A 26,009-nucleotide genomic window follows, 5' to 3' on the forward strand; every position below is an offset into this window, starting at 1 on the left:
TACAAACATATACATCAATATTACGAATGTAGCATTCAATTCATAAGAGATATATAAAATTCAAATTTTACCGAGATTTAACATTTTTTGATATTAGTTTTAAAAGGAATCAATGAATGTCAGCTGGGTCGTAAAGCAGTTTGTCTATCGGTGTGGTGAACCCAGCGTATCTGCGGAACTGATGTCTAGGGTGGGGCGACCGTGTGGCGCCAGGTAGGGAGGGCAGCTTCTCCCTCCATACACTCACTCCCTGGTCTAGGTAGAGGGGGTATTTCTGGTGCAACTGTAAAAAAAACAATTATATGAATATATCATAGTTGTTTAAATACATACCTCTTCAAACACAGCTGAATAAATATATATTTGTAAAAGGTTGTTTTGATTCTAAAGTCAAATCTTTTAAGTTTTGAAACTGGACCTAATTGTCTTTGAACATTGATATTGTCCTGAATAAGGAAACAGCTGATCTTAGCCAGTAACAAAGCTATCTATCCATTCAACACTCATTCTTCACCTTTTATAATATACACCCTGGTGTGAAGGTGACGTAATAATCCTTCGCTCCTGTCATACTCTACCGTTTTTGCTCTCCCGTTAAGAACCGTACTTAAAGGCGGTGACACACTATCGATCTTTTCCCCGAACAAGACCCCGAACCGAGCAGGGAGAAGGGAGGTAAAAAATCTGCAAATTTTCAATCCGAACATTTCCCCGAACAAGACCAAGACCAGACAAGTTCTACCTAGCGCTGTAAAAGGGAGTTTAGAGAGAGATGGAGAGCGTGTGAGTGAGAGCGTGTAGGCTGTAATAATAAAATACCCCCGCCGCAGCAAACCTGCCGACTAAGCGAATTTCCAGTTGCCTGAATTGATTTTCAATTAAATGTATTTAATAAACATTAATTTTAATGAGTACATAGGCTTGCTGCTACAGGGAGGGTAAAAAAGTGTGTTTTTTAGAGAAATATTAACCCTAGCAGTGGCCAATGTTAGAAGTGGGGAATGGCCAACCCATTTTGGCGATTTTGCAGACCATTTTTTGAAAATTCGTAAAAATTCAACCGTACAAGTAAACCTAGCCAACCTCATATTCATTTTGTTCGGAAAGAACAGGAGAATCTAGAAATAGTAATATCATAATGATTTAGACAGTGTATTTTATCGGTAAAGCGAAAAAAATAAAAAAAATTGAATTTTTTTTTTTAAATTTCAAAAGCGGCCTCTGCATTTTTTTTCTACGGATTTTTTTATGGGAAATTTATTATATACATTTTGTAGACAATCTAATTCCCTACATAAAAATATATAACATGTTAGGAAAATATTTTTTTTTATAAGTTTTTGGGGCGAAATATAATGACAAACGGAGAACCGAAAAAATTGAAAACCGTACAGTGTTAGTTTATGTTGTAAAAAGTTCTATAATATATGTGTATACTAATAATGATATATACATGTTTGTAAAGCTAATGAAGTAAGGAATCAAAAAAAGTCATAAAGTTTATGGTAAAAATAATTTTTTACCTATAAACATACGTATATAAAATAATGTTTTTATATTTTAGCGATTTCTCGAGAAAAAAATTCACAGTACTTGGTATACAATTTTTGTACCAAATTTGTTTACTTCAAACCAACATAATAATCTTGTAGTGTATTCAATTACCTACATAAAAATGTATAACATGTTAGAAATATTTTTTTTTTGTAGGTACGTAATAGGGACATAATAATACAATAACCGCAAAACCGCAAATAAGTGTAAACTATAGCCTACAGTGTTTGCTTGTGTTGTGAAACATTATGTAGGCTGATGATATGTAGCCTACATATTTGTAAAGCTAATGAAGTAAGGAATCCAAAAAAGTCATAAGTATGATGGTAAAAAGTTATTTTCACCTATGATTATGTATCAATTTGAGAACGTTTTGAATTTTTTGCGCATTTCGAGAAAATGGAGTGTACAGTATTTAGTAGTCTATATAATTTTTTTACCAAATTTTTTACACCCAAACCAATATAAACATGTTGTAGTGTATTCATTTACCTTTATAAAAATGTATAACACCTTGGGTAAATCATTATATAGCATATATAGCACCTCTGAATGTCAGAATCGTCATTTTTGAAAATGATGCTAACAAAATACAGTAGGTAGTAGGCCTATTTAGTATAGGCTATAACTTTTTTACAAAATTCTTTTTATATGCATAAGAATATGCCCCCAAACCATTATAAACATGTTGTAGTGTATTCATTTACCTTTATAAAAATGTATAACACCTTGGGTACATCATTATGTAGGTACAACAATCTCTGAATGTCAGAATCGTCATTTTAGGACATGATGCTAACAAAATACAACCTTTTATGAACACTATTTCACACAATTCAGTAATATTTATGCATGAAGATTACTGTTATACACACACACAACACTTCACTAACACTAACACTACGAACTAATAACATATTTAGTAATAAATCTCGGATAACACTATTACCGGCAACAACACAAACAAACAATGGCAATACAAGACAGCTGACAGACTGTAGCAGTAATGACTCACTTTCGTCGTCTACATGGAGCATACAGAAATAACCCTGAGTGCAGGGCTGCCACTCTCTGAATCTAAATTTCTTCCTCTTCAAAATGATATACTATATGACTAGTAATAATAACTTTCACTGTATATAATTCGTATTTTCCATACTGTCACCAGACGACTGTTGGCCATTTGTTAGAAATTTCGAAAACAGCTGTTTTCATAAAATCGTACCGATTGTGCAATCAATATTTAGTTATAAATATCACTACCACAATGAAGATAAAATCAATGGCTATCCAGTGGTACCACCCGCAACATCCCAAGACGAAAATTACCCGAGCAGGGTAATGCCAAACAAGACGTGTTTTGCCAGTTCCCAAGTGTCGGCTGCAAAAGTCGTACCGCGCCAAAATTTCATTTGATTTCTAATCGTCGTGACATTGTTATATACCTGCTACAGGGTTTGTTTATGTAATCAAATGAAAGTTCAGAATGTGATCTTTCGAATGGTATATATATTATTCTCATCTGAGTTGATTGTAAGTGTTTTTTTACCGTTAAAAAAATTTCGGCCCATACCGTCACCAGACGACATTGGCCATTCTAAGCATCAACGTCATACCGTCACCAGACGACGGTTGGCCACTGCTAGGGTTAATAACTTAGTATAAAATAAATAAATTTACCAAGTTTGATCAAAATATATCCATAAACAAGCAGACTACAACATTTTACAATATTCCCCATAAGAATAACATGGGAATTTTAAAATAACAATTATTTGAATTTTCTCCGTAACTAATAATAGTACAAAAACACTTTGATATACTAAATTATTTGTTTTTTTAAGCTCTTTAAGAAGGTCTGAAGAGAAATTGGGAAATTTTTCGTTTGTAGGGTCAAAAATTAGAAAACCCCATTTTTACCCCATAAAACCCCCCGTAAAACCCCGTTCCCATGGTCCGATCATGCTGGTTCGCGAACTCATTCAAGTTTCATTTCATTTCATTTCATTTCATTTATTTCCCACGGTTAAACCAATTTTACAAATTTGTCTACATCAAGATGATAATACAATAACAATAACAATAATAAACAATAACAATAACAAGAATAACAATTTACAATTCTAAAATGCATAGCAAAACAACCATAACAATATAATATTCAATGCAGTAGCAACAAATATAAATAGAAAATTGGAAATTACATAACAATAACATGACTGTATCAGCACTTGTAACTTTTGGTTGTGAATCAATCATTATTTACAAGTATTTACAGGTAATTTACAAGTTTAATAAGCAAGCACTACAAAAAAACATTGATAATTATTCAATACAATAGCAACAGATAATAAAGAGGATACTCAAAGATAACATAATTATTTACAGCATTATATTACATGATCCTGCCTTACACCTTCAAACCAAATTTCATCAAAATCGGATAAAAATTACTCAAGTTATCGTGTTCACGGACACATATATATATATATAAATCTATATATATATATATCTATATATATATATAAATCTATATATATATATATATATATACATATATAAAAATTTGAACGAATGGTGTTTTTGGCCTCTGGGGACATCAAAATGAAAAAGTAAATCGGTCCCGCACTTAGGTCTTACCATGCCACCTACGGTAATAGCTACTTCCCTATAGGGAAATTCGCTAAAAGTAATAAAACATTAAATAACATGTTACAGAATGATAGTTTTGATTGCCTTTAACAATTTTTATGTTTATATTAGTTTTGAAAGAATTAAAGTATAACATCAATTACTTAATTAAAGTTAAACATCATTGGTATCATTGATTTAACGGTTTCAACTTGTAAAATACATTTTCAACCTTGACCAAACACACAACAAAATTACAGCATAAATGTCCATTACATATAACGGCAAAATATTACCCAATATTTATTTATTTTAGCAATTAAAGAGTTTAATTGCCATATTAAAGTAGAACTATCAACGCTAGCGCAGGCGGCCGCTCGGTGCGGCGCTCGTGACGATGTACGGGGCAAAAATATACCGTGACACACTATCGTACATCGGACCGATCTTTTCTTTGATCTTTCGCCAAAAAACCGCCTCCAGAGCGCTCGTCTCCCTGCTCGGCCTGATGTCTGGTTCGCCGTCTGGATCGGTGTACGGACCCGTGACACACTATCGAACATGCTCCCTTCAACCTCCCTTCTCCCTGCTCGGTTCGTGGTCTTATTCGGGGAAAAGATCGATAGTGTGTCAACGTCTTCAGGCTTAAGTTTCTTTCACATTACACGGTTTCTGACCGTACAGCAAGATAGTGTTTGCAATTGACCTTCAGTTCATCAACAAGCAGTGAACAGAAAAATATAACTAAATATGAAAAATAAAATCTAAAACAGATCAAATCCATTGATGCTGGGCGAAGTTCTAACCCGAAACCTTGGGGACCAAACACCTAGTAAGTAAGTAGAAAGGCCAACATATTATACTAACTGTAATTAGATTTTTTACGACAATCCAAGACCTTGGGGACCAAACACCTAGTAAGTGAGTAGAAAGGCCTTCATATTATACTAACTGTAATTAGATTTTTTACGACAATCCAAGACCTTGGGGACCAAACACCTAGTAAGTGAGTAGAAAGGCCTTCATATTATACTAACTGTAATTAGATTTTTTACAACAACACATCATAGTGCAGCATATTTTATGGCAAAGATGTGTGTTGGTTGATTGGATGGTAGCTTTTTTGACCAGGATCAGCTAATTCTTAAACCTTCCTTGTGTATATGTCTAAAATTATGGTAAGTCGTAGGTTTGAGAAGCCCATTGTGTTGAAGTAAGAATTGCACCTTGATCCTCTTTGATTAAATTTAATGTGACTTTTTTCCAACAAACCTCTGGAGCAGTCTTGATAGGCTCAGCTTTAAATCCTTCCTTTACGAAGGTTCCGCTGTAAGTTGTCGTCGGCTGCTCGTTGGTGTCTGGTTTTGATAGTTCCTCCAAGATCTGTTTCTTGGCCTGGTCCCAAAGCTCCTTCTTTAGCATCTGTTTTCGAATACCTGTAAATAATCATTAAAGATGAAAGTTTCTGCTGTATATTAACAAAAAAATAATAATGAAGCGTATTACGCTTGATGGTAACTGTGAAAATTTCAAAAACTTCAAATGTTATTCTCATAGAGAATCTGAATACATAAATTTTTGTAGCATCCTCTTTCATGTAATTGTTTTGATCAAATTTTGTAAATGTATCACATACTTAACTTAAACTGTATTACTTATTTCATTTTACAAAAAAAAAGTTGAAAGAAAAACACAACGGCTGTACCTTCTCCACTAGGTGCGGAAGGCCGATCTCCTGTAAATGTATCTTTGGTTGTGCTGGACGTCATGAAAGGTTCCTCAGGCCGCAGTCCGAGCAGCCACGGACGACTGTCATTGCCGTAGCCTTCTTCTTCACTCCGCTGCTTCTTACCCATCCTCTGCAATTATTACATAGGTCACAGAGAAGTAAGGTACAGAGGAAACATTCAATGGAGTCTAGCACTAGTCGTAACTAATACCAACACCACCTACTTCTACTAACCCCCCTCGCCATCATGTAATATACAACGCTCACGCTGGAGACCTTGTGCCCTGTGGGATAGAAACTCCCGCACACTACTCGCTGCTCTGGCTCTTTGCTCGTCACACGTATATTGCCCTAGCACTTACATCATGCTAAAGAAGAAAGTGCTCTTTTGCCCCATTTCCCAAAAGCAAGTTTCTTTGTACCTTTTCTCAGTGCATAGGTGGATATATAGTAGTCCTGGTTAGTTCTTTACCAGTTAATGTCATTCAGTTTTGTCAAGTTGACATTATGAGAAAAGCTCGAAAATACTCGGTACCTGTATTTTGTTTTCAGTTATTTCACTCCCAATCATGTAAAGTGGAACCATATCAATGAATAAATGTATTTTAAAAAAGTCCATAGCCTACCCCGAATTGATAGCTGATTCAAGGAATCCTGCTTGTAATAGTTATGTTTGAACCCTCAACATCTAAACTAGAATGAATTTCTTTACACTTGAATTGTAGCTTAACCAAAACAAATATCACTAAAAGCTTTCATAATCACCTCTAAAATGTAAACTGTTGTTTAAAAAAATGTACCCCTCAATGCAAAAATACTAAAAATTCAAAACACACGGTGTAAATAAACATTGACCAAACAAAACATCTTGTCAGTAACAAACAGCAACAGCTGATCGGTGACGTAGTTCATTGAAGTGCCGCATGTAGCGCCGCGGTAGTTCCACGGTTGGCCGCCAGGTAGCACCCCCTGCTACGTCTGGGTCTGCCCCACCCGCAAGCACATGGCAACCGTGTCGTCGTTGTCCCAGTCAGGGAGGCGGAGGCGAGGCAGTCTTGTTTTGATGCGGTGCGAGATCGATCGAACCGCTGACGTTTCCGATTCCTGATTCTCCACCGATATCCTCCAGTTTCACAGAGAGTCCAGTGACATTATCGTCGGATGTTATCTTTCCGTGTAGAATTTATTTTGTTTTCGTTAGGGGTTAGTGCCCCACCCACTTTTTTAGGATGGACCAGGACATAAATTTCGCAGCGCAATGTTTGCTGGCGATGTTTCACTCTCGTGACGAGAACTACCGCCCCTTGGACTTGAGCGCGCCCGCTAAGGAGCCCGAGAGGGCGAAGCCCCCCGTCTACATGGTCGCCCGCATCCTCACCGACCTGACGGAGATCAAGCAGGAGCCCGTGCCTAATGTGCCGGACGACGACGACCTCTACGAGGACGACATCGAGGAGGAGATCATCGAGGTGGATGTCACATCCTCCCCTAGTGCCGCAGCCTCGGGGACTACGCCCCCCGGGACTGTGTTCCGCAAGAACCACAGGTGCGCCCATCCCGGCTGTACCAAGGTGTATGGCAAGAGTTCGCACCTCAAGGCGCACCTTCGAACCCACACAGGTAACTAGATATATTCATGTTAGATCAATTAGCTTCTAGTTTATATTCCAATACAGGTAATGTAATTGGGGCTTTCTTTCCTGACAAATGACAATATTCATACTGTATTTAACAACAACATCGTAAATTTGAGGTGAACATCCTTGGAATTAGTATTTTACATAATTTAACCGATACACAATGACAAGACAATATCATTAAAACAACTTGTAAAACTGCAAGCAAATCGTTTTGAAGACAACCCGGAATTAGAGAAGTCATAAAACTAAGCTTCGATATCACTAAACCGCCGGATTAAACTTCCTTGTTGCACAAAATTAAAATGAAGTCTCCAACTGTGTTCGATAGTTTAATATCCAATGGCCTTTGTTATCAGTGCTGTCTTGATTGTTGTATACACTAGATAGAAATACTTATAATTAATTGATAACACGGTCTCTTCACGGTCGCTGTACGTGCGTTGCAAATACAGACATCGCTGAATGTATTGGAGAAAACTACAAATTAAGTATTAGCATAAGGTAAATTGTCACATTAGAATAAACTACAGTTTGTAGAATATTTCTACTGTATGTTAAAAGTTTTTGTGGACAGATTATTCATTGTCAATATGAATATAAAATTGTTTACCACACTTCAGTTACAATTTAAAAACAATTGGCATGCGCTTTTAATAATTTTACTCTCTTTAGTTGCTGTTGTCTGTGTTGTCGTGTTTTAGCTTGTACTTAACAACAATCAATTTATACACATTTCGTACAAGTGCTAAGGGTATGTCGTAGAAAATTCAATTAATTTAACACGTGTTTGTACGTTATTGTTTACTCTATTAATATGGAAGGTATCAAAATGGACAAACACAAATATTATGTTACAATAAAAAAGTGTACATTTTTGTTTAGTATCGACGCCTAAAAGAGGACAATTTATTTAAATAAAATTTGTTACCGTACGAATATTAACATACACAACACGTATAGGGTACAAAGAACGATTCGGACTCATCAATCTCATTAGTATCCGGTTCAGCAGTGTAGCCAATCGCAGATTTGAGTAATGATTAGGGAGGCCCTGTCTAATGAGCATTGTTGCAGCAGTGTGGCCAACATCCCCGTGCGATTTGCCAGGGCTGCCACGCCCACACCTTGCAGTGCCAGCCGATAAATAGAACTCAATTTGTTTTCTTTGTTTCGTGTAGTATAAAATTTATAGTGATAATCATTTAGAGATATTGGCTCTACAATAAAGAACTTTACTTGTTAATTGAAGCTGGATTTTTTAATTTCCTCAATAATATTATACAAATTGTTTAAGATTTTTTTCGATTCTTAGCCTGTATTGAAAATATGAAGATTTTTTTCATAAAACTTTAACTAATTGTATAACTTCAACCTTTAGTGTAAAAAATAGCATAAACAATTGCATTCCAGACGTACTTATATTTACATTGCTCACGCCAACACGACACACGAGGAGTTTCACATTTTGATTACAAATTAGAAATTGCGTTAACATTGAGTCATTTTCCGAGTTTCAGTAATCTCAGTCTCAAGACCTCATATCCGTCGTGTTGAAACCTGCAAATCCGCATCCTGGCACGTCTCAACATGAAACTTCACTTTTTCTCGTGCCAAAACCTTTCTTGAGAAATCGATTGTTTGGTTCTTCTATTTGCATCGCTTATGCTATGAGACCTTATTTAAATAAAACGCCAAAAGTAAATAACTAAGCATATGGAAATGTGAAGATCCTCCACAAAACCTACGGGGGTCCCTAATTTGCAGACAGAAATAAAGAAAATTTATTTAATCGATTTTATTCGAGTTGAGCTGACAGAATGGAAACTCGCTATAGTTTTGCGCCGTTGCCGTATCAGAGGCATATTCACCTTATCAACACGGAACTGCGACCTTGGACTAGACCACCGACCCGACACTCAAGGTCGGGAAACATCCTTCAGTTCTAAACAACGATCCTGTACCACAGACCTGACCTTGGACAGCTACAGATGCGTAATTGTACCAACTAGGACTGGCGAGGCTGGGGATGGGATTGAGAAAAAAATTTTAAAAAATTCTAACATTCAACAAATTAACGTTTAAAATGAAAATCGAAATAGGAAATTCAAGTGAATAGTGAACAAAGATTGTATACTATAGGCCTGCGTCAAGTTTTTTTAACACCTCAACTTATGGAATCGCGGTGATACGCTGGACGTTCTTGGTCACATGTCTCTCACTTTCATTCCCTATGACGTCGAAGTTACTCTCCGAAGGCGTCTCTTTGCTCTCTCCACCCAGGATGTGAACTGTATTGTGTGTTTGCCCAATGTTCGACGGGACGGAGGCGTCGGTGGCGGGGAAAGCGTGACAGAAGGCGGGAAAGTCGACACACTAACTCTGGAAAATCGATTGTCGCCGTGAAAATCGGAAAACCGCGTCCGGTTGCTACCACAACACCACGTCTATCACGGACCTACCTGATTGGTGTCTAAACTTGCACACGGGATTGGCGGATCTTTTGGTCGAGTCGAAAAAGTTTTAGTCTTACCCCCTTCTACCTTTACACTCATACCTCTACCCCTGACCCTTAAACCCCCTACCATACACATTTATACCATTTACCCTGTACCCGTATACCCGATACCCTTATTACCCTAGTTTTGTACCCTTTACCCCCTTCAACCTTTACCCTCATATCCCTTTTCCTGGCCCTTACTCCCCCTACCATACACATTTATACAATTTACCCTGTACCCGTATACCCGATACCCTTATTACCCTAGTTTTATACCCTTTACCCCCTTCAACCTTCACCCTCATACCCCTACTCCTGACCCTTAAACCCCCTACAATACACATTTATACCATTTACTCTGTACCTGTACTGTATACCCCATACATTTGCGACGAGATTTTCTGCACTGGAAAAATAAAATATTAAAAGTGCAGCAGTCGCAACCGTTTGCCGGGGATAGCTCAGCCTACAATGGCTGGGTAAAGTTCCAGGGTCTGCGATAAAGTCAGGGAAACCACTAGGCCAAAAGCCGGGTCTAACCGGTATAGGACTGGCTCATACACGGGCACTGTGAACAAGTCAAAAACAAGTCACCAAAACAAACGTGCAATAATCACTACCAGGCCTACGCCGATTCTCCACACTCCTAGGGGGTCGTTGCTGACTACGCAACTCGGGCTTCGTTCTAACTATTCAATAGTTAAGCCCAGAGTGCCTAAAACACGGTGAGTTACACGACGAATTGCCAATAAAAACCACAACGCGCGTTATCACCAGGCGGGGTCTACTAGGCCACTATAATCCAATACACAACTCTAATGCCCAAGCTAAGAATCAACCAGTTTACTCAATAATAATACCATATAATAATACAAGTGCACTGACGGCAGAGTGACTACACCTCTAGTAGCTGGTCTCAATAAATACCAAGCCAAACAAGCAAAGCTAAATGCCAATTACACTATTAAAATATTGAGCTACTTAGTAGCAGGTAAATAAATATTAAATACGTTCCAAACACTAGATAAATATATTATCTGATAGCCGGTACTCCGCTATCCAAGCTACCGAGATAACGTGTTGGACTACCAAACAAGCTGTTCAGGTTAAATTGAAATAATCAAATGAATAAACAATAACAACCCTACTACTGCTACTGCTACTACCAACTTTGTGTTACTTAGCTGGGCTTCTGTTAATAGGCTAATAATATTAGCTAGAGATATAAAGTCAATGCTACTAGCCTACTGGCCACGTGTTTCCAACTACGCACGCTAAATCGTGCAGCCTAGGTTTGTCGGGCCTCAGAGTTATTAGTAATATAACTAACTCCTGGTACAACGCAAAATAATAACTACTACAGTCAATTAAATTATATTATTTGCGCTCTGGCACCTGCCCAGAACCGCCAGGAATACACTTTTTATTCCTGACACCTGTAAATAAATCCTAACTACCGTCAGGCTTTGACCAGCACGGTTACAACTCTAACTCTCTAACTCTCTTAAACCAAAATACAATAAAACGTCGTCCACTCACCCCAAGTGGGTCACTGTCTCACTACCCAACTTGAATGCCGACACTGTTCACCGGTATCACCACACTCCGATGTACCACCAACGTACGCCAGCCGTCTCCACAGGCACAGGACACCAACCGTCACGTACACTCCTCTCTACGTACACCGTACACCCGTCGTCTCCTAGTCGTCCACAAGACACCACACGATCCTCACTGTCCGGGATCCACGACTCGAATGTCCGTCCTAGGCTATCCTGAACATCTAGGATATCCCAGGCTTATCGGCACTGATAAGCCGGGTCAAAGGGCGCTCGCTAGCCTCGCTGCCGCCGCTCGCTCACCTCAACAATCGGTGCGCGGCCAAATAGCAAAAATATACCCCCCTAGGGAAAATAGCTCGTTACACATTTATAATCCTAGTGTTGTACCCTTATACCCCCTACATTTACCCTCACACCCCGACTCCTTACCCTTACACCCCCTAACCTCCTACACTATTACACCATCTACTCTATACCCTCCTGCCCCATACCCTTATAACCCTAGTTTTGTAACCTTTTACCCCCACCATACATATTTACACCATTTACTCTATACCTATTCTGTGTTATAACCCTAGTGTTGTACCCTTACACCTATATACCCATTTTATCTCATGCCCTGTAGGCCCTACTCCCTCCATTGTAACTTTATACCCCTTCCCCTGTACCACTATGCCTCCAAGCCAGCACTCTTTAATAAGTAGTGGTATACAGATTATCATAATTGATTTTACACTTCAACGATGGTCCTGAGCACAAATTACCATTCAATAATTGTCTTCAGCTGATCCCTGAGTACCTATGTTTCATCGAAGATTCTCTTTTCGTTTCTATTTAGCCCTCAAGTATACCGGGTTGAAGCGTAGTTTTACAGGGGTTGTGTCATGTGTCGGTTGTGGGGGAGTTTAGTTCAACAAAGGTCCTTTTTGTCACCCCTCTACAATTATTACGCCCTTCAACTCTGCATGGACTAGACCCTGTGTGTAGCAGTGTTGCTTAGTTTGCATTGCAACCAAACTTCAAACATCCTTTAAACACACCTCATAAACTATGAACCAGTTATTAAATTACACGCGCATATAACGATGCAGGATGTGCTGTGTGCATGGAGGTTTCTCAATATTTTGAAATATAGTATGTTTAAAATTGTATGGTGACCCTGTACTAATGACATGTTACAAACGAGACCAAGGTAATAGCTTTCACACACTAACTACTGTAACGACCAAACGATAGTCACTGATAGTATATTGCCCAATTTAGAAGTTGTACTAAAATACAAAAATATCCTCCTTATATGCAGAATGTGCACCTCTGAATTTTACCATTTCGAGCTACAGCAGAGCCTTTGATCGAAATGTATATTTTATTTTATCGATGGGACAAAACTACAGAATATTTTAACCCAAATATGAAATGAAGGATGAGTGTGGAATGAGTAAAATGACAGCTTTGTTGTTGAATAAAATCAGCTGTTTAGGAAGGACAATTAATCGAAAGCTGGATGACAATGACAGCAGGGGCAAATTTTTTCTTAAAGCCACTGACTAGTCAGGATCGAACCGGTATCGACATCCTGCTGATAGGCTAGTAGTACGATAACGCGATAACAATTTTTTAAATAGGTATAGTTAAATATTTACTCAGTATTACCATTCTTTTAGAAATTCAGTTCCATCGTCTGCTTTAAATGTGAAACAGTTTTTGTTGTGTTTCATGCTCTGTTACGCTTGAATGCGCTGGCATCGACTAAACGTGTCTTTTGTATATGGTGAATTTTATATCGTGCCTTCAACTAAAATTACTTGACATACATAACATACTTTAGCAACGCCGTAAGATGTTGTATAAAAGAGTATAAAAAAGTCTATAAGATTTTCTTTATTCTTTTATTACCTGTTTCACTCAAATTTCCTTTGCCCATATTCGGGTGTTTTCTGAGTAATATTTCTTTACTATTTTACAGTATGTATGACGATGGAAAAAGACTGTTTGCTACCCAGTAGTATTCTAAGTTAGTAGTGCTTGAGGCGCTTTAATATTTATGAAGCAATTACTAAACCAAAAGCGTTCATTAACATTAAACCCTGTAGACCTATTTGCTATACAGGTAAAGTGACCATACTGTACTTACACACATTGTGGTTCTTAGGAAACAAGAAAACGATAAAATACAACTTAAAAATCGCAGTTTAATGTATATAGGAAGTGAGATACGGAATATTTGCTATCACATTAGTCATAGATATTCATAATCAACTTTAGATGGGGAGATTTCTGTGTTTTGTATATTACCACACAACTATAACTTTTTTCAAACTTCATTGATTGTATTTTATATTTTTACAAGGTTAACAGAGTTTTTATCCTATCACAACAATTTCGATCTTTATACATATGAAACGTTGTCCCTCGCCTAACCAAATAAAATTTATACAATAAAATCACTAGCGAAATATAATTTAAAAGTAGCAACCTTTATTGTTCATCCCAACATTAATATAGGCTACAAATACATCCTTAATACGTATACATCTTTCATCGTAAAATGAATTCAAATCTCACATTACTTCGCATGAATTCATAATTCAACTTACCCATTAGTCGGTACTGCACATTTAGTTTACGAATGTTGGCAACGCCGAGTGAGAACAGCTGATGACACATCACTCATTGTTGAGAACAGCTGTTCAGCTGTTGTAGAGCAGGTGAGCGCGGTCGCCCCCAGAGCAGGCCTCCGCCGTCCCTTGTCTTCTGTCGTCGACCTCCTCGCTGGACCACTCCCTACCGTCAAGGAGACCCGGGTCGATCTTCAGGGTCAGGGAAAAGTCGAAGAGGCGTGCGAGAGGCTTTTTGCCTTGGAAATTAAACAATTATTATCTTGCGAACTAATGTAATACATAAACTAGGCTGGGGAGTCGTAATAGGCTTAACTAAATAATGTTTGTGATACAATATATTACATAATGTTTGGATTATTACGAATTAGAGAGAATTATGCCAGGAGAAGTTCCCCTTTAAATGGACGTTTGTTCTTTTAAATAACTTTATGTGTGTTTCTTTTAAATTCAGACACAATTTTTAATTTTAGTCGCCGATGTGATCTTGAGAGGAGTTTAAATGACTCGAAATAGGATCCAGCTGTGCAAGACAGACATTTAATCAGCTGATCTCAGACTGTAACAAAGCTATTTTATCCATTAAACATTATTTAATCTTTCGGTAATATTGTTTACTAAAGAAACAGCTGATTTCAATCAGTAACAAACCTTTAAGTTAAAATACACAAATCCTTATACAATCAAACTATTTATACTTCAATCTTAATTCAAATTGTGTTTTTAAATGTTTATGTATTTTTATTGTCATTATTCTTGTTCAAAAAAGTGTTTTCGTCAGCTAAAAGTAGTAATAACGCCAACACCGCCCATACACGGATATACGAATTATTCAGTAATATCCGTCTACAATTTCAAAATTATCACGATAAAAACTCAATTTTGTAAATCCGAATAACCTATTATCACTGCAATCCTTCGCTACAGCCTTTCATATTTTCACCCCTTTCAATAAATGGCCGGAAACTGCTCAATAAGTCATAACCGGTTTGATTCCTGTCATTTGATTTGCTGTATGGAATGACCATTACAGCACTGACTAGCAATCGTTCTACAATGTGAATGCATTGATTTTAATTAAATAAACAGGTTGTATACAGATTAAGTACCGTGTATAGGCAATGCTATACCGATCTCCGACACATTACATAAAAATAGCTAGACATTTGAAATAGTTTATAGCTTCTCCGTGAGTCAACAAACATTATCCAGTGTGATTTGCTACCTGACGCGTCCTTGGAGGGAATAGTTATAATCGCATCCTTCAACATATACATTTTGCAATGTAGTAATCTTAGTGTACTTGTAAACTTCAGTATGCGTTGTAAGTGAACACAGCTATAGACCACATCTAACGTCCGATTTTGATACAATTTGGTATGTATATATACAACTTTTGGTATTTTTTTCTTTTTTGGAATTTTGATTTTTATGGTTTTTTCATATAACTCATTTAACAAAGGAAACAGCTGACATTCACAAAAACGACTCGTACGATTTTAATTTAAGTTTTGTATGTTATGACACTTTTAACACTAAATAAAATGGGACAACCCCCAATATATTAAAGTATTATATTGTCTGTGCCCCAATGGTGTAAAAATTACGGTTCAAATGTTATTGCAGTTTTGTGATTTTTCCAATAAAATATGGTTACTCCTACCGCTTCATAAATAACCCTTTATTGACAAGCTAATGGGAGAAGGTATGCGACAGATTGGTGATATTATTTAATTGGTTTGAAATAAAATCTTTAGCTGAATGAAATATTCGAACCACCTACATTATTACTTGGTTGAAATCTAATGGTGATTGGTGAGATTCGAACCAAGAACTTCAGGCACGAAAGTCCGCGCTCTACCACCAGACGGGAGGTCAAAGTGTTGACTGTACAACGCGTGTGACCCGATAGTAACTTTTGACCTCGAGGTCAACAATGATAACTGCGCGACAATCACTTTGATTGCCCACTTTGTACAATTAATTGTTTCGTTCGGACGCGCTCGGCTTACTGCGCTCTTCTTGTAAATCACTGTAGTGGAAAACTAATTTTCACAGAGATTCAGAGATTTTCAGGTTATTTCAAGAAAAGTGTTCTACTAAAATTTGTCTTATGCGAAAGTGATGTTAACTACCTGACCTAACTTAGGGGAAGTTTTGATAGTGGCACCCACTTCTTGAATAGAGCCGATTTTCACATTTATATTCGCAGTAGTAAAATTTTATTCACAAATATTAATTTAAAATTATGATTTTTTAATTGAAAATCTTGTAGACCAATTAATAAGTCCTTCAAGCAATACCAAACAATCAACATGACATTTATAAGATCGCTTGTGTGTATGACATCATATCAATTTGCCAATGACAAGCTTACAGCGAAATTGATATTGCCAACCTCTACATGTAATATTTATTTGGCATTTATAACAATAAAGAACGGTGACTGACGCAAGACCTTTGCGTCAAACGATTTACGTAAACTGACTGTTATTGTAAAAGAGACAAATTTTGACATTATTACTGTGGCGGTGGCGTCGTTGTGGGGACTATTGCGTCACTGATGCAGGTGGCAGTGGATGACGTAATGATAGCAACATTTTCATTGTTGTGAGATGTCGTCTGCTTCGCGATGACGTTAAAGGAAACTATTGTTGTTGTCTATGGTTAGGTTAAGTATACACGTGTATTTTATTTACACCTAATAATTTTGTTATGCGTAAAAAATGCGTTCTATCTCTAACTAATTTCATAACGCTCTACGTGTAATAATCCTTTTTTTGAATAATTTATAAATTGACTTAGTATTTTATTAGATTTGTCATCCGAAATCAACCTAAACTAGTTAGGGTGCGCTTTATTTAGCCTTATTTTACAACTGAAAAACGTTGTATTTCAAAATTTTGCAATCTGATCTTTTTGATCTTGGTGTGACTTGAAGAAACTTTAAATGCTAAATAAAAGTTTTCTTTTACTCTACTTTTTCAGTAACTTAGGCTATAGGGGTAAACATTAAAATGTCCGCCATTTTGAAATTTAAAATTGGACCAACTTAATGTTTTTTAACGTAGATATCTTCTACCTTAATATATGCTTACCAAGCTTCATAAATATCGGTTTGAAATGTTCAAAGATGAAAAATTGCGGATATCTGTTTTGGAGGCGTTTATGGGAGAATTACGTTGTGGTGCACTACTACAGTGGAACCTCGAAAACAAGTCACCCCAAGTGCCATTTTCAAATCCCCTCTGAATTAATATTACCCCTAACCACGTGTTATGGAGTTTTACCGTTTACTTACGGGACACCCTGTACGTTGTGGTGCACTACAGTGTAACCTCGATAACAAGTCACCCTTTAAGTGCCATTTTCAAATCCCCTTGTCATTTTACCCCTAACCACATGTATTGTAAACCCCAATAAGACGTCGACCTCGACAACAAGTCTTATTTAATCCCCACGTCTTATTATCGAGGTTCTACTGTATTGTCAATAGGTAAGTAGGTGACAGAGGTTCGACAACGCACCAGGCTTTGGCACGTCACCAACATTTACACTGAGATGTCTTCCGCGTCACAAATAGAGTCTTCATTCTCGTCTTCCTCCAATGGCAGAGCGTTGTGGGTCAGAGCCTCGCGCTTATCCGTCACTTGGTCCAGTTTGGATAAGCGAGGTTGTAGCTAGTTTAGTTCCTACTTACCACCATAAATCTATTTAGCGTGGGTAGCTGAGTGTTTGTAGTGTTAACCTTCAAATCTGAAGGTTGGTTGAAAACTAAAGCATATTTGACGTCCCCGCAAAATATCTAAGTAATTGAAAGTTGTTTAAATTAAATCAATGCTAAAATGATCATGACCGGTATCTGTTCGTTTTTCCTGAACTCCTTACTTGCAAGCTGGGTAAGGTACGGTTAGGATATTTTTTCTTTAAATCGAGTATATAGATACACAGTAACTGTTATAGTGAAAAATTATTTACTTTGAAAATGATGAACATTCCTAACCTAACCGAATCTGACCTTAATCGCGTTAGATTTGACTAGCTGTAACCCGCGGGCTTTGCCCCGTTTAACTTCTTAATTTTCAAGATGATCTCGTTCGCATGGCTCAATCACGTCCTGGTTGAAGTTCGTTCGCTACGCTCACTCACCTTTAGGTTGGAGCTCGTTCGCTGCGCTCACTTGCCTTCAGGTTAGCTCGTTCGCTACGCTCACTTGCCTTCAGGTTAGCTCGTTCGCTACGCTAACTCGCCTCCGGTTGAAGTTCGTTCGCTACGCTCACTCACCTTTTGGTTGCAAATTAGCTGTTGTCATAAATGTAAAAGAAATAATAGTGCTGCACCCTGTTGGTAATCCTTGTACCTTTAATGCTATTGAACATCATAGAACAGAACCAACTTGTTTAATTGAAACAGCTCTTGATTAATTAACTCCATTTCTCATAAGGTTAACATGGGAAACTCCAGAGCCACTGGGGCGGAGCCGATTGGACGGATCACGAAATTGATGGTGTATAAACCTATTCCATGAAATTCTACACGTATGTACCAAGTTTCGTGGCAATTGGTTCAGCGGTGTCCGAGTTTATCACTGCCAAACAAATATATATATACAAACATCCTCTTTTATACTTATAGATTCTGATTAGTTTACTCGCCCCGCCAATACAGCAAGGTGCGTAGCGTAGGATATGAAAACTTATCTAAAGATATCCTAAAGATATGAGAGTTGGATGGATGTAATGATAGCTTTATTACTGACTAAGATCCGCTCTCAGCTGTTTCGTTAGCCACGGCCATTTAAAAGCCCAATGATCAAGGACAGCTGGGTCCAGTTTTGAATCATCAAGCAACTGACATGTCTCAGGATCTACTGGGCAATAATTTGATTAGCAAGCGAGCACTTCATTTGCTCAGCTATGAATTATAATGGATTCCAACCCAACAATACCGTCCATTCATAGAGGTGTCAAAACCTGATCATATCCAGGCTGCTTTCACGTTTTCGCGCGGAGCGAAGCAGAAGAGCAAAACTAAACGTAAAGTGAGGAACCGAACCACCACTTGGCTGGCCCGAGGTGCCCGGGGCCGGATGCGGATATGGGATGGAAATGAGCGAGTAATTGATAATCACGCCACCCGGCGCGCCACCGTGCTGTACTAGCCTCGGGCAGGGTACCTGCTAACACAAAGTGACATTTGATGGAATCGAGAGGTCACTCGTATACAGTGTGATTTCTAAGTGAATTTGACAATTTGTGAAAATATTTTGAGGGATTCTCGATAGCGTCAGATTTATAGTAATGGGTACAGTTGCGTGGAAAGAAAACTCATAAAAGAGATGTTTCGAAAATCATTGAGCAGTTGATAACCCAGTCTTATTATAATGTTTATTCAATACTTTATTTCTTTTGTACTGCGATTCTATTCTACTTCTACATAGAATTGACACACATGCCTACAGCTGATTACGAGTGCAGTGTGTGAGAATTGATGGAGTGGAGAGTGAATGACCTGTGTTTAGCTTGTTGCAATATACAAAGGCGTTTCTAAAGATTTTTTTTTGCCAAGACTTGCACAGATTTATTTGTAGAAGACGATTTATTTATATTTGTTGGTTGGTCTCTGCCTGGTACTGTTTTTACACATTGCTACAGGGCAGGATAGACCTAGAGAGTTGCGGCATTATCACTAAGTTCTTTGGTGATTGGCGGGATTTGAGCCCGGGACCTTTGGGACCGAAGCCCCGCGCTCTACCACTATACCAGCTAGCTCTCCGAAGGCATTTCGGACTTATTTACTTCGATAAAAAAATAAACATGATTTATTTTTGATAAATAATTGCACCTAAACAATTTCTACACGTGAACTCAAAACATATCAGTTGTAAGTTCTTTATACAACATCCTCTAGATTTTATCACCGTCTAATTCAACATTGGACATATCCTCACAATCCGCTACGGTACAAGACCACTGAATGCGGAAACTACGCTAATTGGCGGAAGAGAAGAGCGTGTGTGAAGTGTGAGTAGTTGTGTCAAGATCCGCAGCAGCGCTGTAGTCGCGTCAAGGCCAAGGTCACTCGCAGTCGATAACAGCTGACCTGGCCCGGGCATTGTTGCCAGCGAGGGGGTTGGAGGGGTTGTTTTGTTTATTGAATCTAGATTCATGCGTTAATCGATTACATCGTTCAAACAGATAACAATCTGACGTTTTTATAAACGAATGGAAAATATTATGTGATGAACGTTTAAGTATAATGTAATTTGGTGTGTTAATGACACTGACATTTTGCTTTTTATGTAAGGATCAGCAAATAATCTGATAATCTTACAGTCTAATGTCTATCTTAACGGAAAATTCTAGTAACAATGTTAGGATTTGTTCTTTTTGTAGCCAAATAGTAATTTCATCATGGTAAACAGATTATAGTACTGTAATTGGCAAATGTTCATTATTATAAGTATGGCAGTAAGTTATAAAAGTTTATAATTCGGTCTAATCTCAGCTTAGAAGCGTTACAGTTTCTATATGTTTTTAAATTAAAATATTATCTGACGGTGTCACTCTTTATATGTAGAAATTTAAGTTCTTTCCTTTAAAATAATCCATTTGTCTCATTGTCATTGTACGGAACAACAGGCTGAGAAATTAAGGGTACAAAACTATCATAATGGAAATGGTCGTGATATACAGAAGGCTGTGAAGCTACAAACTAAAGTGTTTGAGTGGTCGTGATATACAGATACAGAAGGCTGTGGGTGTAACCTCGAGCGTGGCCACGAGGCCAACTTGACCTACTTGTGTCTGTTTAATTTATGTCTACAGAAATATATTTTTTCAGGCCAAGACGACAATTTCGTCGAAGCGACATATACGTCTACGTAATATTACTAAGTGACTAAAAGGATGTTATAATTATAGTTCAATTTCATTGAGTTGTAGGTACCATAGTAGGGCCTACACAAGGAGCAATTCATATTTGTCAATTTGTCAGAAATTAATTCCGTTCCGATATTGCATGGACACTTCTCTTCCTACGTACTGAAGATTGTTTTTGTTTTTTTATTCCCGCTAACAACCTAAACGAATGTCTCTAAATGTTTTATCTCTTAATACATAAATAAAAGTGTGCAATACTCATTGGTTATACCCTCAGAGATAGTTTTAGTTTAGGTCTTTTTTGTCGTTTCTGGACATAAAACGTCCGCTAACAACCTAAACGAATGTCTCTAAATGTTTTATCTCTTAATACATAAATAAAAGTGTGCAATACTCATTGGTTATACCCTCAGAGATAGTTTTAGTTTATGTCTTTTTTGTCGTTTCTGGACATAAAACGTCAGCTGATCCACAAATTTGATGAATAAAGGAGTGTGTCTAATCTTGCAGCTGTTATCATACAGTCTCATTCATCATATTATCTCAGCCAAGGTTATCATACTAGTGTAGATAGGCTGTATAGTACATCGGTGGGCTTGCCAGTGTTGCCAACACCACAACACCAAACTACGCATTATCACTACTACGCGCCAAACCACGTGACCACGTGGTGGATGTCAAGGACGTTCAGACGATTGTTATGTAACTCCACACGTCTTTGCATTGTCACACTTCCGCCACGTCGCTTAACTTCCGTTATTGGACACTAACGGCATCGGTGTACTTTAATAGTTTTACACCTCGCATAAGTTATTGCGGAATCAACAAGCAAGAGAATGATTACTATACCTTGGACTGCTTACAGTCAACGGAATGCTGTAGACACAATAAAAACACTATTTATTCTATGCTACAACTTTGAAAATTGAGTAGAATGAAAATGAAACTATTGTTGCCAGGAAAACAAAGGTCGAAATCACAAGCAATACGAACGTCGATAGTGGATATGCGTATATTAACACTGCATTTTATGAAGATATGTCAAAATTATATTGCAAAATAAATGAATGTGTAGATGTAGATTACCAAAGAGAATGCTCGATTAGTAGGGAGTCTGTATGATAGAACCTGTCTCCCGAATCTCCTGAGTACTGGCCAATGGTAAGTCCCAGTAGAGTTATTATACATCGATGGTCCCAGGTAGGTGGAGGGCCAGAAGACAGGTTCCATCATACAGACTATAGTAATATTCGAACCACAATATGGAATATATGTGACGTTATCAGCCTTCAAAAAGTGTTCATACTCTTTCTGCGATCACTATCACATATTCAAAGTATGTCATGTCAAACACGCAACGTACTTGATTTTCTATTAAGAATGAAACCAGTTTGTGATCGATATTTTAGAGCTCCCCCGTGTAACTTTACATGTTCTATTCCCTTCCATTCATTCTCCCCAATCCACCCTCCGCCCTTCCTAGCTCTCCCTATGCATCCCTTAGGATTCCGCACCGAGTCCTCAGATAAGTAGTTTACAGTGCTCAATTATTTGGAGGCAGTAGTTTTTATGCTCATCCGGTATCATAGTTGATCAATTCACTTAAGTTTGTAAAAATCACTTTAAATTAGAAAAAAAATATTCGGAAAATGCACATTCTAACGTAACTGTAATTACATGTTAAAGTTGATTTAACCGATTTTTGAAAGATTTTACATCGGTATAAGGGATAAGTGTACAGTACTACCAATGGACAAGAGTCTCAACATAGGTGTACGAGGTGTGACAGTGCTGTGACGTCATGGGAGGGCCCTTGTATCAATACACCACTCCTCCGAGGCCTACTTTACGCTTTTGTTTTAACAGAACTTTCTGTTTGAAATGTGTTGTGCTGACAAATTATGATGTGCGAAAATGCACATCATAATTAATGTACTTGGCAAATACTCTGCAAAACAGGATTTTCTACTCTTTGCAATTGAAAGAGGTGTTTTTCTTTATAGTCTTTCGATGAACAAAAAAGTCTTATTTTATGTTACAGCTAATTTAATCATATTTTTTCAGAGGTAAAAAGCATTACTGTAGCAAATCTGTACTCAAAATAATGCTAATTTCTCAGGTTTTGAGTAAAAATTAACAAATATTCTCTACAGTCTTTGTGATTGGAAAAAAACTAAAATATCCAAGAGCGATTGGGAACACCTGTGAAACTCGAGACGACTATGCCGGTACCATCATCATTATATCTGTATCGATATATGACGTAACCTGTTTCCTTACCCAGCTGTTGATCACTGGTGTATCAGATCAGCTGACACTACTGACAGGTGTAGAGCTGAACAAGAAAACCTTTCACAAAGACTCGCTGACTCGGAAGTTCGAAGTTATTGTTGAACTCCCAGAAATACGTAAACCTTATTAGTTAAACACAGAAAAGTGTATTCTACCCACCCGATACACTATTTATTACGCCTGATAATTGACAAAAATGTTTTATCTTGAAAAACAATTTCTCTGTGTTGCAACAATACAAAATCAGCTGTAAATCAATAATCAACCATTGTAAATGGACTTTATGTAACGCCTTCAAGTTTCACCAAACTGGCAATGCGCTGGTGTTATGCGTGTAGTGGCTTTGTATTTGAAGGCGCTATGTTTCAGCCAGTAAATATATATAAATAGTCCTATATGCATGAGTTCTTCCAATTATTTTTTTATTAGTTTCATATCAATTGGTGGAGCAATATGTGTTTTTTAACCAAAATATTTAATTTCTCATATGACGTTTAATTTTTCAGTAGGCTATTTTTATTTAAAAAATTTTGTATTAGTGGATGGCATTTGTCATTGGGAAATTAATGTATGTTCTCTAGCAAAGAGGTTGAATGGTAGCTAGGTTTTGGACTGTTCCCTCATAAAAGTGCAAAAATAAAAAAATAAGGTCAAATTAAATATTTTATGAAAACATTCTTCCACTAAGCAGGTGTATTTGAATTTAATTGTTTAAGTACTTACAAGAGATTTAATTGATTTAATATGATATTCTGTTTGTAGGCGAACGGCCTTTCCCCTGCAGATGGCTCGACTGCGGCAAGAGGTTTGCTCGGTCCGACGAGCTCGCTCGACACCTTCGCACTCACACTGGCGAGAAGAACTTCAAATGTCCTGTCTGTAGCAAGAAGTTCATGAGAAGCGACCACCTCAGGTATACCAACTTGTCAACAACTATTGCTTACTGAGGCTTCATATCTGCGGTTTTAGAGAATAGTAGCTTATGGCAGTCTTTTACCTGGGTTGAGGACCACTGTCGATTTTGGTTTAAATGTCAGCATAGTAACCCTTGGTTTTTATAATTGATGATTGTTTTAATTAAAGTAATGTACTGTATAAAGAAATCTACATAAAACACACAATTTATTAGAAAGTGAAATGTTAACACAAGTGAAACTTTCTATAATATTATGTCCATGTGAGTTTGTGTTCAATAAAATTTTTACAAAATCTTTAAATGATAGTGATTTTTACTAACTGATTTGGAACTTATTATATTAGTTGTATTGATGCAACCAAGGATTGATTGCTCTATGCAAGTATTCAACGATTTTAAGTTAAGAGTACAATAGCAATCTATTACAGAAAATGGTTTTATTAATTTAATATTTCCTGTGGGAAGTAGGAGCAAATCCCCTCTTTAATGCGGTCAGTGCTCTAATGGTGACTAATTCTAGTACTGTATGTTCATTTTTATTGTAAAACTGACTATGACTTTAAATAGAGAATGTGTTAAATAGTTTTATCAATACTCAAAGCTAAAGACTTAGATAAGAAAAAGTTACAACTGAATTTACGTTACAGCAAACACGCCAGACGACATCCCAACTTTGACCCGACGGTTCTACGTCAGCGCAGGCCTCCGGTGAAGGCGTTCTCAGTAAACTCCAGCGATGGAACGCCCTCGGAGCACTCAGTCCCGTCCCCGTGAACGCTCTCAATGTTCTCGTCTCGACATATCAGTACCTAGCCTCTCGAGGTTCATCCCATCGCAACCAACACAGTCCCATGATGCAACGCTTCAAGTAGAACTCGGCGAACACAACTAGACTAACTAGATGGTTTGTGACGGAAGGATGCCTACGTCTAAGGGCATTACGGAGAGATGTAGGGTGACTTTGAAAGATAAGATAAAAGGTGCTATAAGTTATGGCATTTTGTTTGTGTCGTACCATATGTTTATTTTAGACAGCAGAGTGTGGAGGACACCAAAGCAGTTGTACATGTATTGCTACTAAAAGACAGTGTTATAATCCATCCAGGAAAATTTGTGTTGTTTCAAAACATGTTTGAAATTGAGTAGTAAACTTATTCCTTAATAAACAGAGAACAAGTTTTAGGCTGAAATTAAAAAGGGACGAAAGTGATTTACTTAGCGTAGATTTATTGTTAAAGAATTGAAAAGATTTTGCACATTTTGTAGACATTTGGTCAATAAAAGTGTGATTGACCGTCCAGCTTTAAACTTGTTTGTATATGGTTATATTTATTTAAACGTCCGGATGTTAAAGTCTAAAAGGCAGTTTATCAATGCTTCAATTCATGTGAGATGTCAGTTAATTTTCAACTTTTTTTCTGTGACAAAAAAATGAAAACGGCTTACTAAATTAAAAATGCATTAAATCTTAGATTAAAAACATTTAAGTCTTGAAACATTACATGCTGCATTTTTAAAATGAATGTGTGTATATTAGTACGGTAGTGCAATTAACTATAAACTATAGTAGCCTACTTTATTAATTAAGACCATATTCTAGTTAACATATACAATTGTGTTTATTTTAGTAATCAATTAATTGATTGTGTTATTTTTTTAAACTGTTTTGGATATTTTATTTAAAACAAT

At 37.3% G+C, this 26,009-nt stretch overlaps 2 protein-coding genes across 3 annotated transcripts; one reads left to right on the forward strand and one right to left on the reverse strand.

Moving 5' to 3' along the window:
- On the reverse strand, positions 1-11,904 carry LOC129004490 (sperm-associated antigen 8-like). Of its 2 annotated transcripts, none has more exons than XM_054433094.1 (4): positions 6,450-6,502; positions 5,891-6,044; positions 5,458-5,621; positions 1-283 (listed from the first exon to the last, which is right to left on the reverse strand). In XM_054433094.1, the coding sequence occupies exons 1-4, from the start codon at positions 6,498-6,500 to the stop codon at positions 110-112; spliced, it is 543 nt and encodes a 180-aa protein (XP_054289069.1). In that variant the 5' UTR covers positions 6,501-6,502; the 3' UTR covers positions 1-109. The 2 variants fall into 2 exon arrangements, with proteins under 2 accessions (XP_054289069.1, XP_054289071.1); XM_054433096.1 differs by lacking the exon at positions 6,450-6,502 and adding an exon at positions 11,591-11,904 and having other exon boundaries at positions 2-283.
- Positions 6,934-26,009, forward strand: LOC129004489 (Krueppel-like factor 16). The gene is made up of 3 exons (XM_054433093.1): positions 6,934-7,534; positions 24,167-24,317; positions 24,968-26,009. The coding sequence occupies exons 1-3, from the start codon at positions 7,144-7,146 to the stop codon at positions 25,092-25,094; spliced, it is 669 nt and encodes a 222-aa protein (XP_054289068.1). The 5' UTR covers positions 6,934-7,143; the 3' UTR covers positions 25,095-26,009.

The sequence above is a fragment of the Macrosteles quadrilineatus genome, unplaced genomic scaffold, assembly GCF_028750875.1.
Source record: "Macrosteles quadrilineatus isolate MER2022 unplaced genomic scaffold, UCM_ALF_1.0 Scaffold_9__3_contigs__length_116548681, whole genome shotgun sequence".
Lineage (NCBI taxonomy): Eukaryota > Metazoa > Arthropoda > Insecta > Hemiptera > Cicadellidae > Macrosteles > Macrosteles quadrilineatus.